At 33.5% G+C, this 12,098-nt stretch overlaps 1 protein-coding gene across 1 annotated transcript in view; it reads left to right on the top strand.

Annotated features, from left to right (window-relative positions):
• Positions 1-2,318: 2,318 nt before the first annotated feature.
• LOC134278757 (cell surface hyaluronidase-like) overlaps positions 2,319-12,098 on the top strand; it is a 40,289-nt gene continuing 30,509 nt past the window's right edge. Inside the window, 9 exon segments of the mRNA XM_062761050.1 lie at positions 2,319-2,444; positions 4,697-4,922; positions 5,213-5,364; positions 5,743-5,926; positions 6,584-6,763; positions 7,874-8,092; positions 8,576-8,680; positions 10,619-10,755; positions 11,659-11,731. Of these exon segments, the coding sequence (XP_062617034.1) occupies positions 2,319-2,444; positions 4,697-4,922; positions 5,213-5,364; positions 5,743-5,926; positions 6,584-6,763; positions 7,874-8,092; positions 8,576-8,680; positions 10,619-10,755; positions 11,659-11,731 (1,402 nt within the window).

Below are 12,098 nucleotides of genomic sequence, written 5' to 3'. Positions count from 1 at the left end.
GGGATGCTCACTCGTCCATGGCACCTGATCTCACCTCTGATGTTTTGGAGATCTTTATTTGTTCTTCTACAAATTTGCATTGTTTAATGTACTTTTGCACTTGAATAATGTTGGTCAACTTCTTATATTTCACGTTTGATAGTCCGAAATAAACTACATGCAGTTGATTTTTTCTCGTATAGCCATTTTATGAATGAAGGATATGGACATAACGAACATTATTCAATATCAAAGTCTATAAAACAATACAAATAAGAGCAGAGCAACACAGGCCTCCAAAACAACAGAGGTGGGATCAGGTGCCATGGAGGAGTAAGCATCCCCTGTTGACCGGCCACACCCGCCGTGTGCTCCTCGCCATGATCAGGAAATAACAAAAAAATCCGTAGTCCTTTTAATGTATAAATAATGGCTTTTTGTTCCTCAAAGTGATAGACTTGGTGATGCAACAGACTGCCAACGAACAGAGAACAGGAATTAGATAGGACTTCACCACTGTGCTTGACAGCCTTTATTTTGCAGTCGACAGTGCCCTACCGTCATCAGAAATGACCAATCTTCAGTCTAAGACAACAAAACTGGAAGAAAACTCTGCAAAAGTTGAGTTGAAATTGAATGCCAATAAGTGCAAAAAGATTACCAAAAGCACAGGAGTCTGAAGTTTTTATCGTCAATCAAAAAAAAAATAATCCGGAAAAATTTTTTGTACCCTTAACTAAAGGGCTTTTTTAGTTAGGGATAGGAAAATTTTTTTCCGGATTTTTTTTTTTTTGACGATTTTAAAAACTTCAGACTCCTGTGGCAAAAGTGAAAACAGCCTAAAGTGAGAAACAGAGAAGCCCACAATTGGACAGCTTTACATACTCGGGCGCCAATGTCACCAGGGATGGAGAAGGAACTGCTGACGAAGAGGATATCACTGGTTGGTGCATCCTTCAGGAAGCTAGTTAACATCTAAAACTTTACAGAGCTCAGTAGAAAGAGTCTGGTCCTCTCTGTATTGTCAAACGGATGTGATACTTGAAAGCTTACTAAGACAGAGGAATAGTAGATTGACATTTTGCAGACCAAGTTCCTCAGAAGGATCCTTAAGGTCACATGACAGCAGCATATCCCAATCAAAAAAATGCTGTAGATGAAAGCAGAAAGCATCATGGCAACAGCATATCCCAAACAAAAGAATGCTGTAGATGAAAGCAGAAAGCATCATGGCAACAGCATATCCCAAGCAAAAGAATGCTGTAGATGAAAGCAGAAAGCATCATGGCAGCAGCATATCCCAATCAAAAAAATGCTGTAGATGAAAGCAGAAAGCATCATGGCAACAGCATATCCCAAGCAAAAGAATGCTGTAGATGAAAGCAGAAAGCATCATGGCAACAGCATATCCCAAGCAAAAGAATGCTGTAGATGAAAGCAGAAAGCATCATGGCAACAGCATATCCCAAGCAAAAGAATGATGTAGATGAAAGCAGAATGCATCATGGCAGCAGCATATCCCAAGCAAAAGAATGCTGTAGATGAAAGCAGAATGCATCATGGCAACAGCATATCCCAAGCAAAAGAATGCTGTAGATGAAAGCAGAAAGCATCATGGCAGGAGCATATCGCAAGCAAAAGAATGCTGTAGATGAAAGCAGAAAGCATCATGGCAACAGCATATCCCAAGCAAAAGAATGCTGTAGATGAAAGCAGAAAGCATCATGGCAGCAGCATATCGCAAGTAAAAGAATGCTGTAGATAAGCAGAAAGCATCAGTGGCATGGAGTGAAGAGAAGGAGATGGCATTGGATCGACCATGTGCTAAGGAAAAGATCAAACCAACGACCGTGTTGTGGCCTTCGTGTGGACGCCAGAAGGGATACGAAGTCGAGGACGACTCAAGACAGCTAGCATGGCGAAGATGGTGGAGATGGAGCAAAACAACTCCTGGATCAAAGCCTTTGACCGGCCTTAATGGAAAAAAGATGACCAGATAATTAAAAACAAGGTAAAGAAAGGTATCATGTTGTACAATAAAATAAAAAGTTTTGTGATCATTCTTTAAGTAATGAATATTTGTCTAGCTATGAATCAAAAGACCAGTCAAATAAGTTCATAGACTTTAGATTTTATCATTTTCTGTGTCAGTTCAATTTAGACACAAAAACAACCTTCAGGGATAACGTGATGTTACATGGCCAAAACCCCCCTAGCCTATATATATATATATATATATATATATATATATATATATATATATATATATATATATATATATATATATATATATATATATATCCCTGGAACCAAGATACCTGTTCAATACCTGGTTAAAGATGACCAGAGCAGGTGTGCTTTGGACGCTGTTCTTTCTGTTTGCCCTCGTGGCCTCCCAGTCTTTCTGTCCAGATGAGGATTCAAGCCTGAAAAAATGGTCAGAGGATGCAACATGGAATGGACAGGTATCAGTTCTGAATTCTTACTCAAAGTCGCTAGTTCTAAAATCTTTCAATAATAATAATAATAATAATTGTTTGCGCACTCTCTCTCTCCATCTCTCTCCCTCTCTCGTGAACATGGATGAAAAGATATTGGGTCGTTATATTTTTAACAATTTTTTCATCTCGAAGAATGTCAAAGTTAATTTTCTAAAATGCATAAACAATTAGTGCTTCCTGGAGGATTAAAAAAAGTGTTGAGTCGGGCCAATTTTCCTCAACTTTTTCTTGAAAGTTGATTTGAAAAATAGATTTAAAGAAGATGGGCGCATTTGACGGGTGATCTGCAGGAATCATTTGTACGAAACATTTATGGTTTAAATGTCCATGATTTGGTTGGCTGAATATACCTGGTCAGATTTTACAAACACGTCCATGGTTTTTTTTTTCATTTAGTTTGAAAGACATTGTGAAATTGTAACATTTATGTCCATTTTTCTAGGATGTACTATAACATAGTAATATTTTACAAAAAATAAAACCTAAAATATATTTATAATGCATATATGCATGATACTTGTACATGTACATTATAAAATAGAAGATTAGAGTTGATTTCGCTTGAGAACCAAACTGAATCAAAATTTATCCAATTCAAAATTTTAATACATCAGTACATAAAACGAAACTGACAATAAAAATTGGTTGCTAGTCTGAATAAAAAAAATTAACGCCCCATGCCAGGCTCGATCCAAAAACTTTTCGCTTCGAGTGCACTGAACAGCTAGCTTAACTTTCTGAGCTATCACCGCTACACATTTACAATTGTCTTTAAAAGAACAAAGACGCACCACATTGACACATTTGGATTTTTTTAGGGAAAAGTTCATTTTTCGTGTTCTCTGGGTCTTCTCTCCATTTTTTTAAAAAAATTTAATCGTTTCTTTGAATTAAAATGCACACAAATAACGTTTCAAATTCATGGAGAGAAGACCCAGACATAGAAAATTTTTAGAAAAATGTGCTTCAAAACGTACAATTTTGTACCAAATGTCTGATATGGCCAATTTTCAAGTTATTTTTTAGCAAATCAAAGCTCAATTTCGGGAAAATATTTTCCGTTTCTGTTGCAAAGGAACCCGATAAATTAAAAAAATGTTAAATTTTCATGTGACATTTCAATAAAATTTTCACTTTTCAATTACGCCCAGGTTCCTGCCGAATGCCAATCAAAAGCGCCCTCGTTCTTTCTTTTTTGATATTTAATACTTAACTCAATCTTCAACTAGCTTGCGAAATTATCATTATCATTTCTGTACAATAATATTATAGCATCATGATTTTACAAAATTATGAATACTGAGAAATAGCACATTTCAAAAATTTTAATACCATGAACCTTTTTTGAAAGTTGTAAACACTCTGAAAAACTTGAATACATTTTTTCTGGATGATGTTTTGTTTATGTTTGTATTTCGAAATTATTTAAAAGGGATTTCATAAATAAAATGACAAACAATTAATATCAAATTTATTCCTCAAATATCAAATCAACAAATGGCAGTGATATTTTTTATTATTTCAGTATTGTGTTTCTATTTCAAAATTATTTATAAAGTGTATAATACTTGGAAAAGGAAACCAAAAACTTCAAACTTATTCCTTAAATATCAAAATAAAAAATTGCCGAATTTCTAAAAAATGTTTGACTTTAAATATGAGTTGAAAATGTAAAATAACTTTTTTTTTTCAAAAATGTGAAAAGAAATTATATAAAACACTAAAACCATACAAGGCTTTTGTGATATTTGGAGGAGATTCAATTAGAATTATATAAATTATGATACTTTCATTTTAGTGTTAGCTTGATAAAATGCTCTCTATATAGAATACACTCTGTAGTTCTTAAACATTAAATTGCCAGCTATTATTATTTTCTGAATTTACCATCCATCATTGTCTGTTTGCATTATTGTCTCTTTGAAGTCCCGTCCCGTGGGGATCCGGGTTAGAACAGGTCCTCAGTACCCCCTTGCTTGTTGTAAAAGGCGACTAAATGGGGCGGTCCTTCGGATGAGACCGTATAAACCGAGGCCCCGTGTCACAGCAGGTGTGGCACGATAAAGATCCCTCCCTGCTCAATGGCCCTGAGTGCCGAGCATAGGACCAAATTTGCAGCCCTTCACCGGCAATGGTGAGGTCTCCATATCAGTAAAATATTCTGGAGAGGGACGTTAAACAGTATACAATCAATCAATCAATCAATCTTTTTTCAGGTCCCACAAGAAGGGGATGACCTTGTCATAGAGAATGGAGATAGACTGCTCCTGGACACCTCTCCTCCCTCCCTAGGTTCTATTACCATACAGGCGGGCGGAGTGTTGGTCGTGGCTGACAAGATGGATATTAGTTTAAGTGTCAAGTACATTAAAATCCAAGGAGAAATGCATGTGGGCTCCGAAAATTGTCCCTTTACTGGAAAACTCCATATAACTCTGCAAGGTAAATGTATAACTCAAAGAAACGCATATTGTTTTACTCATCAAAGAAATTTAGAAAAAAGTATAGACTATAGAACAACAATCTTTTTTTTTATCAATTGATATCAGAGACCTATTTAATGGACAAATGTTTAAGTAGTTGTAACTGGTACGCTAAACTAAAAGTACATACTTTCTGAGAATCCTTTACGTCTTTTGCATTGGATATCACTTATTCTGCCAAGTGAATTCCCTGTTATAAGCAATCTTGGTGAAATTAAACAATAACTGTTTCTTTATTCTTGTAAAAAGGGAATCTGCGGGAATATGATATACCAGGTTTTGGTGAGAAATTCATTGGTGTAGAGAACGGTGGAGTACTTGAAATCCACGGTGAATACCGCCTACCATGGACAAAGATTACAAACACAGTTGATAAAATACAGTACATTTCTAACGTCAGGGTAAGTTCTTTTTTTTTTCTTCACGATTGTGAACAATACTGGGTGAAAGGAAAGCACGTCAAACGTGATTATCAGGGCCAAGACCCTAAACTGAGAACAGACTGAAGTCAAAATTTTGATTTTTAGTATTTTGAATTTAATTTTAAGTATATGCTTGATAGTTTGCAATTTTGCCTCACTTTCAAATAGGAAGATATGATGAAAACTTTGTTTCATTATCAAAATTATTTCAAAAGTTATATTGTTTTGAAATTTTGACTTAAGTCTGTTTTCAGTTTATGGTCTTGGGGCCTGGTATATGTGAGAAAATTTCAAGAGTCTAACCCAATAGTACATACTAGTATTATTATAATGTGCAATTTCATTTGTTTTATACAGAATATTGATATGACACAAACAGCTGACGAAGATGACAGAATAAGCAAAAACATCCGCGCACTTGTTATATATGTCTTCAATGAACAAACTGGTGTCTTGGAGTCTGCGGCAGAATTGGTGGATGCTAATGGAAAAGCAAAGGATTTTCCCGATAAAGTCGCAAAAGCCAAAGAAATTCTCGATGGTAATTGGAAATCTTTATTTTCAATTTTTAAATAAAAGATAAGAAGCTAAATATTCAAAAAATTAAATTATAGATATTTTCTCTTTTTTAAATGTATTAGGGTCACATACATGGTGTACACAATAAAAACATTGTAAGGTATTGCCAATATTCAACGTTCACAGTTTTGCATACAAACGGAAAATATTTTAACACTATATGTATTTTAACTCTTTTTATGTCCATCTTCGTAATTCATGTATAAAAAAGTGATGATTCAGGTAAACTGAAACATTGTTAATATAATTTTTCGCTTGTAGTGATCTAAATCAAAGTGTTTTTATTCATTATTTTTACCTTCTAGATGACGTTTCAATTTAAAATTGGAAAAATAAATGCATTGCCAAGTTAATTTAATTAGCAATGTAACTATACAAAAAGTCTTCATAATCCAGCGAAGTGGTTCGTTTTTTTTTTTGAAAATAAAAACGTAAATCGAATCGGGGAACAATTGGAAAAAAAGGAAAGAAGATTGTTTAAAATCTTGAAATTGTCATAATATTTCCAATCAATAGTTATCAGTTTTCTTTTCCATTTTTCATTTTGAATTTCATTTATTTCATTTATAAGCTTGATTTACATCCTTTTTAAAATGTAATTTACTTATTTTACCGATAGATGTTCCGGCAGGAAAAATAGTAGCATTAGCATTGAAGAGACGATTTAGGGTGGAGAAAGTAGACCCGTCTGGACTGTTTGATATGCTAGAGGAGTGGGCCTATGGTACAGTAGACAAATCATCTCTACAGTTCAGAGACTACAAGTTCCACGGAGCTTGGGTGCTCATCAAGAAACAAGGTTAAAACATTTTCTTACGTCAGTTTTGTGTTAAAGGGGCTGGGTGGTTGTGGCCATTTTTAAACTATTTTGATCTCCTTTAGAAGAAGAGCTCCATATAAAGATATAATAAAATGATGATATTTTAAAACTAACATTTATCTTGGCCAAATGATAGTTGACAGTTTAAGATATCACATCTAAAAATTAAGTTATATCTGGTTGCTAATTTGTGTGACCCCCTAGCCTTCTTAAGTTTTAACAAAGATAAAGAATTAATTCTACTACATTATTTTTTCAACATATCAATACGAGCAGAAAAATTCATCAAGAAATTTACATCATTTAAAAACTAAAAGTTATGCAGAAATACGAAAACAACAACAACAAATTCATCTGTTTCAATCGGTAGTAACATTTCTCGCACAATTACCAGTGTTAGATTGACTTGTCCGGTGTGAGACAGCAGTGTGAGATTTTTCTGTCTTGATTTAAAGAAATTGTAACAATATTAAAAAATAACACATAAAATTAAAATGTTGTCATTTAACTTATTAAAATAAACTTATTTTCATTTTAAATATTGTCGTATTTTTACATTTTAAATGGCACTATATTTAGATCGCGGAAGAATTCTTCTAGAATGAATGTTTACGCTATCGGATAGATAAGCTTTTTATTACAAGTTTTAATCTATCTAATTAATTTACATGGACTGAAATTCAATTTTAAAATTATTAGGTACGCTCTCTCCGATGGTGTATTTAGATTAGATGGATAATTAAAAGAATATATTTTTAGCCCTATGGCAACGTCATTGACAGGCCATTATTTTGGATAAAACAATGTGAGAAAAATAATCATATAAAGACATTCATTACATACTCGAGTGGGAAAAGTGAAATTCAACCTCGGGGCCAAGATTCACGGTCTAGGACTCGGCAAACCCTCGTCCTAGACTGTGAATCTTGTCCCCTCGGTGGAATTTCACAATCCCACAGTCGTAGTAATGAATGATTCTATTAATCTTCAATTTTAGTCATATTAGTCACATCAAATATATTGTACCATTAAATTTTAAATTTAGATATATTTTGAATATATAAGCTAAAATAAATTTCTCGAACACAGGCACCGATGCAACTACCAAGGAACTTCTCCTGAATGATGATGGAAAAGATGTACGCATCGCTGAGCTGTACCACACGGAGAACAGCATCAAATTTGGAGTACGTAGCTGGGTTCACACAAACAAGAGAGGTCTATGCTACTCCCGCGCCAAGTCCAGCTTAACTCAGTTATCCCTCCCCGTTATCAATGTTGTAGACAACACGGAAACATGGCGCACTGGTATTTCTTTTCCCAGAATCTTTTTTTTTGTTACATTTCTGTACGTAGCAGGAGTCTTTTTTATTAAGAAGCTGAAAGCTAAAACTCAAAGGATTTAGGAATCAAAAGGAACAAAATGAGCGGGATTAAATGATCTTAACTGATTTAAAAAGTTTGAGTTCTCATTCTAAAATGAATGATTTTTCTTAAAAGTCCATACCTGAGGCCTGTTCAGCAGAGCGAACGTTCGCGAGCGCTCGCCAAAATTCCTTTAACCTCCAATAGAAATGTTCGCGAGCGCTCGGCAAAATTCCTTAAACCTCCAATAGAAATGTTCGCGAGCGCTGGCGAACGTTTGCTCTGCTGAACAGGCCTTAGATGTTATTTCTAATACATCTTAGATCTCAGACTAGAAAAATGAGCTTTTGTTTAAATCTGGTTGTGTTTCTTTTAGTTAAGTTTATTTACGACTGTATTCTTGAAAACATTTGTATTCTATTACAGGCGATACTGTTGCACTGATGTCCACTGACTTTGACTGGAAACAGACAGAGTTCGGGACAATAGTGGACTGTCCAGCTTGCACCTCTAACCAAATCCAAGTAAACAGTAAGAATGATATCTTTGTATATGGTGTATGTATGAGGATTGTTCGAAATTTCATGGACTTCCATCATATCTATTTTATTTGAAGTCTTATGTTATCCAAATTTGGTAGAAATAATTTTAACAATTAATCCAAATGATTTTTAATATTTGTTTATATTTACATTTGCAAATGTTTTCCTTTATATAACACTACTAAAGGCAAGCGTTTTTATAACTGTGTAAATACAGGTATGGGGTCAAGAGGTCATAGATGTGCGTTTGGATAAACGTTCGACGTAATTTCTCTGTGACGTCATAAACGGTCGACGCGCGTTTAGTGGATTACATACATGCCGTTGGGTTTGAAAAATTAAGGCATTTAGTAAGGTTAAAAGTAACAATCAGGCATATATAAAGTATGAATAAGTCACAAATGTAAATGTAAGTAATAAGGTATCATTTTTTGAGGTTTTATTGAGATGTAAAACGGGTTGGCACATGATCAAATCTTCCATAAAGCCCTTCGGGCTTTATGGGATTTGATCACGTGACCAACCCGTTTTACATCTCAATAAAACTCAAAAAATGATACCTTATTTCTTAATTAAAATATCACTATTTATTTTTAAATTTATCAAGATTTATGAAATGCAAAAATCGGATCGCAGATCAGGTCCAAAAATTAGTAAGTTACAAACAATACGCTAAATAAAGTGCGTATAATGGAGCCAAAATTATGAAAAGAAATCACCTTGAGAAGATAGACAGTTCTCATTAAAACGACAAAAAAAAAAAAAAAAAAAAAAACGATGACGTTTAAGAAAGGATAACGATGAAATTTTGTGTTTTACTCAGCTAGGAAAAACCCTGAGTAGACTCTAAAAATGTTGGAGGAATAAAAAAATATATCACAAGCGAGTTGTGCATGTGTGTACAAATAGCACAGACAGTATTTAAGTGATAGAGACTCTGTATCGGATAAGGACAATTTATGAAAAAACGGTTTAAGTGTAAAATGTGAACAAAAGCTTTAAAAAAAGCTGAAAAGTCAAGGAAAGACATTGGTGCTTCAGAGATGCTTATTCCGAAAAAACAGAGTTAAGTAATGAAAGAAATTAGAACATTAACAAAAGGAAATTATAAAATGAGAAAAATTCTAAAAAAAATTAATGTCAAGTATTACCTAAAGGATTTAATGAGTGTGCATTGGATGATACTGTGTGAAATGTATAGGGATAGTGTTTTTTTTTTTTTTTTTTGTTTTTTAGATATTCTTGACTCTATGTTTTGACGTTACATTCCGTAAAGTGTGCTCCGTTGGTACAAACATGTTGATTTTAAAATGAAGTAAAATGATTTCTGTTAAATAAAATAACAAACAGTATTCAAGATCAAAGGTCCATTAAACAATACAAAATAGGAGCAGAGCAAACACGGACCTCCAAACCAAATTCAATGGAATAAAACTTCGCACATCAACAAAATAAATATTTTTTACACATATATTGTGCTCATTTTAAATTTCTAGTTAGTAAAATTACGAAAATTGACACCAGGAACTTTTCAAACAACCCTTGTATATACTGTAGAATCACTAATTTTTATGGGGGTTAATTTTTGGTTGTTTTCGAGGTATGGGGAGACCCAAGAATTTATAACCACCACAAAATGTAAAATTTCATGAGTATTAGTACTAGAAAAATGTCCAACCACGAAATTAAATTCCCACAAACCAATATTTTTTCCTCAAGACTTGAAAATTTATGATTTTATAATATCTTCACACAAAGTTATCTTTAAATTTCTTAATTAAAGCGTTTTATTTCACTCACTCCTCCATGGCACCTGATCCCATCTCTGATGGTTCAGAGGTCCATGTTTGCTCTGCTCCTTTTTGTATGGTTTTATGGACTTTGATACAGAATACTGTTCGTTATCTCTATATCTGTTTTCATATAGTTGAGCCAGATTTCACTCATTTTGGTGAAATATACAAGAACGTAGATATGCGCGGTGAAATTGCTTTGGTCAACCGAAACATATTAATCGAAGGAGGACCCGACAGGAAGGGAAGGGAGATTGGTGGACACATAAAGGTCAGTTGATAAAACTTTTAATTCGAAAGTTAGGTATATTGCTGTTTACTCATTTCATTTGTCATGCTCTCATATTCTAAAATATAAATGGTATAAAAAGAATTGCATATAATCGGTCCTGGGTCCGCTGTTATAAAATATGCTTAAGTCTGAGAATGGTCTCAAGTCTGAGAATTTTCTCAAATCCAAAATTCTCAGACTCAGCGGCCGTCATAAAATAGTTGAGAAAAACAAAAATACCTTAATTAAACTCTTTTATTCTCAAATTCTCAGCTGAGTTATTTATATACTCTCAAGAGTTAAGTTGAGAATTTTTCTTGAGAATTCTCTCAGTTTCATGACGGCGGACCCTGTTCTTTACCAAGTGTACTTTGTATTTTTTATATAAACCTCAGAAGTCCGGGAAAATGATGTAGTAGTGTATGGATTTTGATTCTAATTGTTATTTGATGCCGTCTAATCTGGCTTGTGGTGGAAGACACCAAAATGATTTAATTTATGTTTACTACACTTGACAAACATTTTTTTTTACTGATCATGAGTACTAAGGGTAACCTTTGAAGTATATCTTTCCTAAAAGGTGCGGTTTACTCAATTGCAAAAAATGTAACAAAATCTGCGAGCACTTGAGTAATTTTAATTTCTTAGTGCGAATAGGTCCATTGTTCTCATTTTTTAAAGATTCATTTCAATTTATTCGATGAAGTTTTATCGTTTGTGTTTGATAGATTTCTAAATATTTGATGCAGTTTCATATTTATTCAATGCTTCTCTGAAATAGGTATTAACAATTTGACATTTATTAGTAGCTGCTGTAACTGCATTAGTAAATATTTATAAAGTATTAAGCTTTATTCCATGCATATGTACAGGTATATGTATGAAGGGTTTTAATATTTGCAGTTTATGAAAGGATTTAAGACAGTACAGGTGAAGAATATCGAATTAAACCGAATGGGACAACAGACCTCACTAGGTATTACTCTGTACACTTATTTTTAAACAGAATACATCTATATCAAAACTTAACTGAGTAACATGTCTACCAGTTTTTTGCTTAAAATCTCCACTTAAAACAAACAACTTACAACAAAATACTAATTAGCCTTGCAATGATTTCCAAAAAATGTGCTTAATTGAAAAAAGTAGGTTCCTGTTGAACACGGACATCTAATCAAGTTGAAACAGGTGCATTTATTGACAAAAAATTTCATACGAAAAAGCGTTTGGTATTAGACAATTTGCATCTTCTCTTGATAGTTAAATCATCTCATAAAATTTTATACTAACTGCCATCTTCAATAAAATATTAATATATAATTTAACAAATGTGGCTTATTATT

The sequence above is a fragment of the Saccostrea cucullata genome, unplaced genomic scaffold, assembly GCF_032062105.1.
Source record: "Saccostrea cucullata isolate Sc308-1 unplaced genomic scaffold, CSIRO_AGI_Scuc_v1 ctg949, whole genome shotgun sequence".
Taxonomy (NCBI): Eukaryota; Metazoa; Mollusca; class Bivalvia; order Ostreida; family Ostreidae; genus Saccostrea; species Saccostrea cuccullata.
The sequence above is the reverse complement of the archived record's forward strand: the minus strand, read 5'-3'. Positions and strand labels throughout refer to the sequence as shown.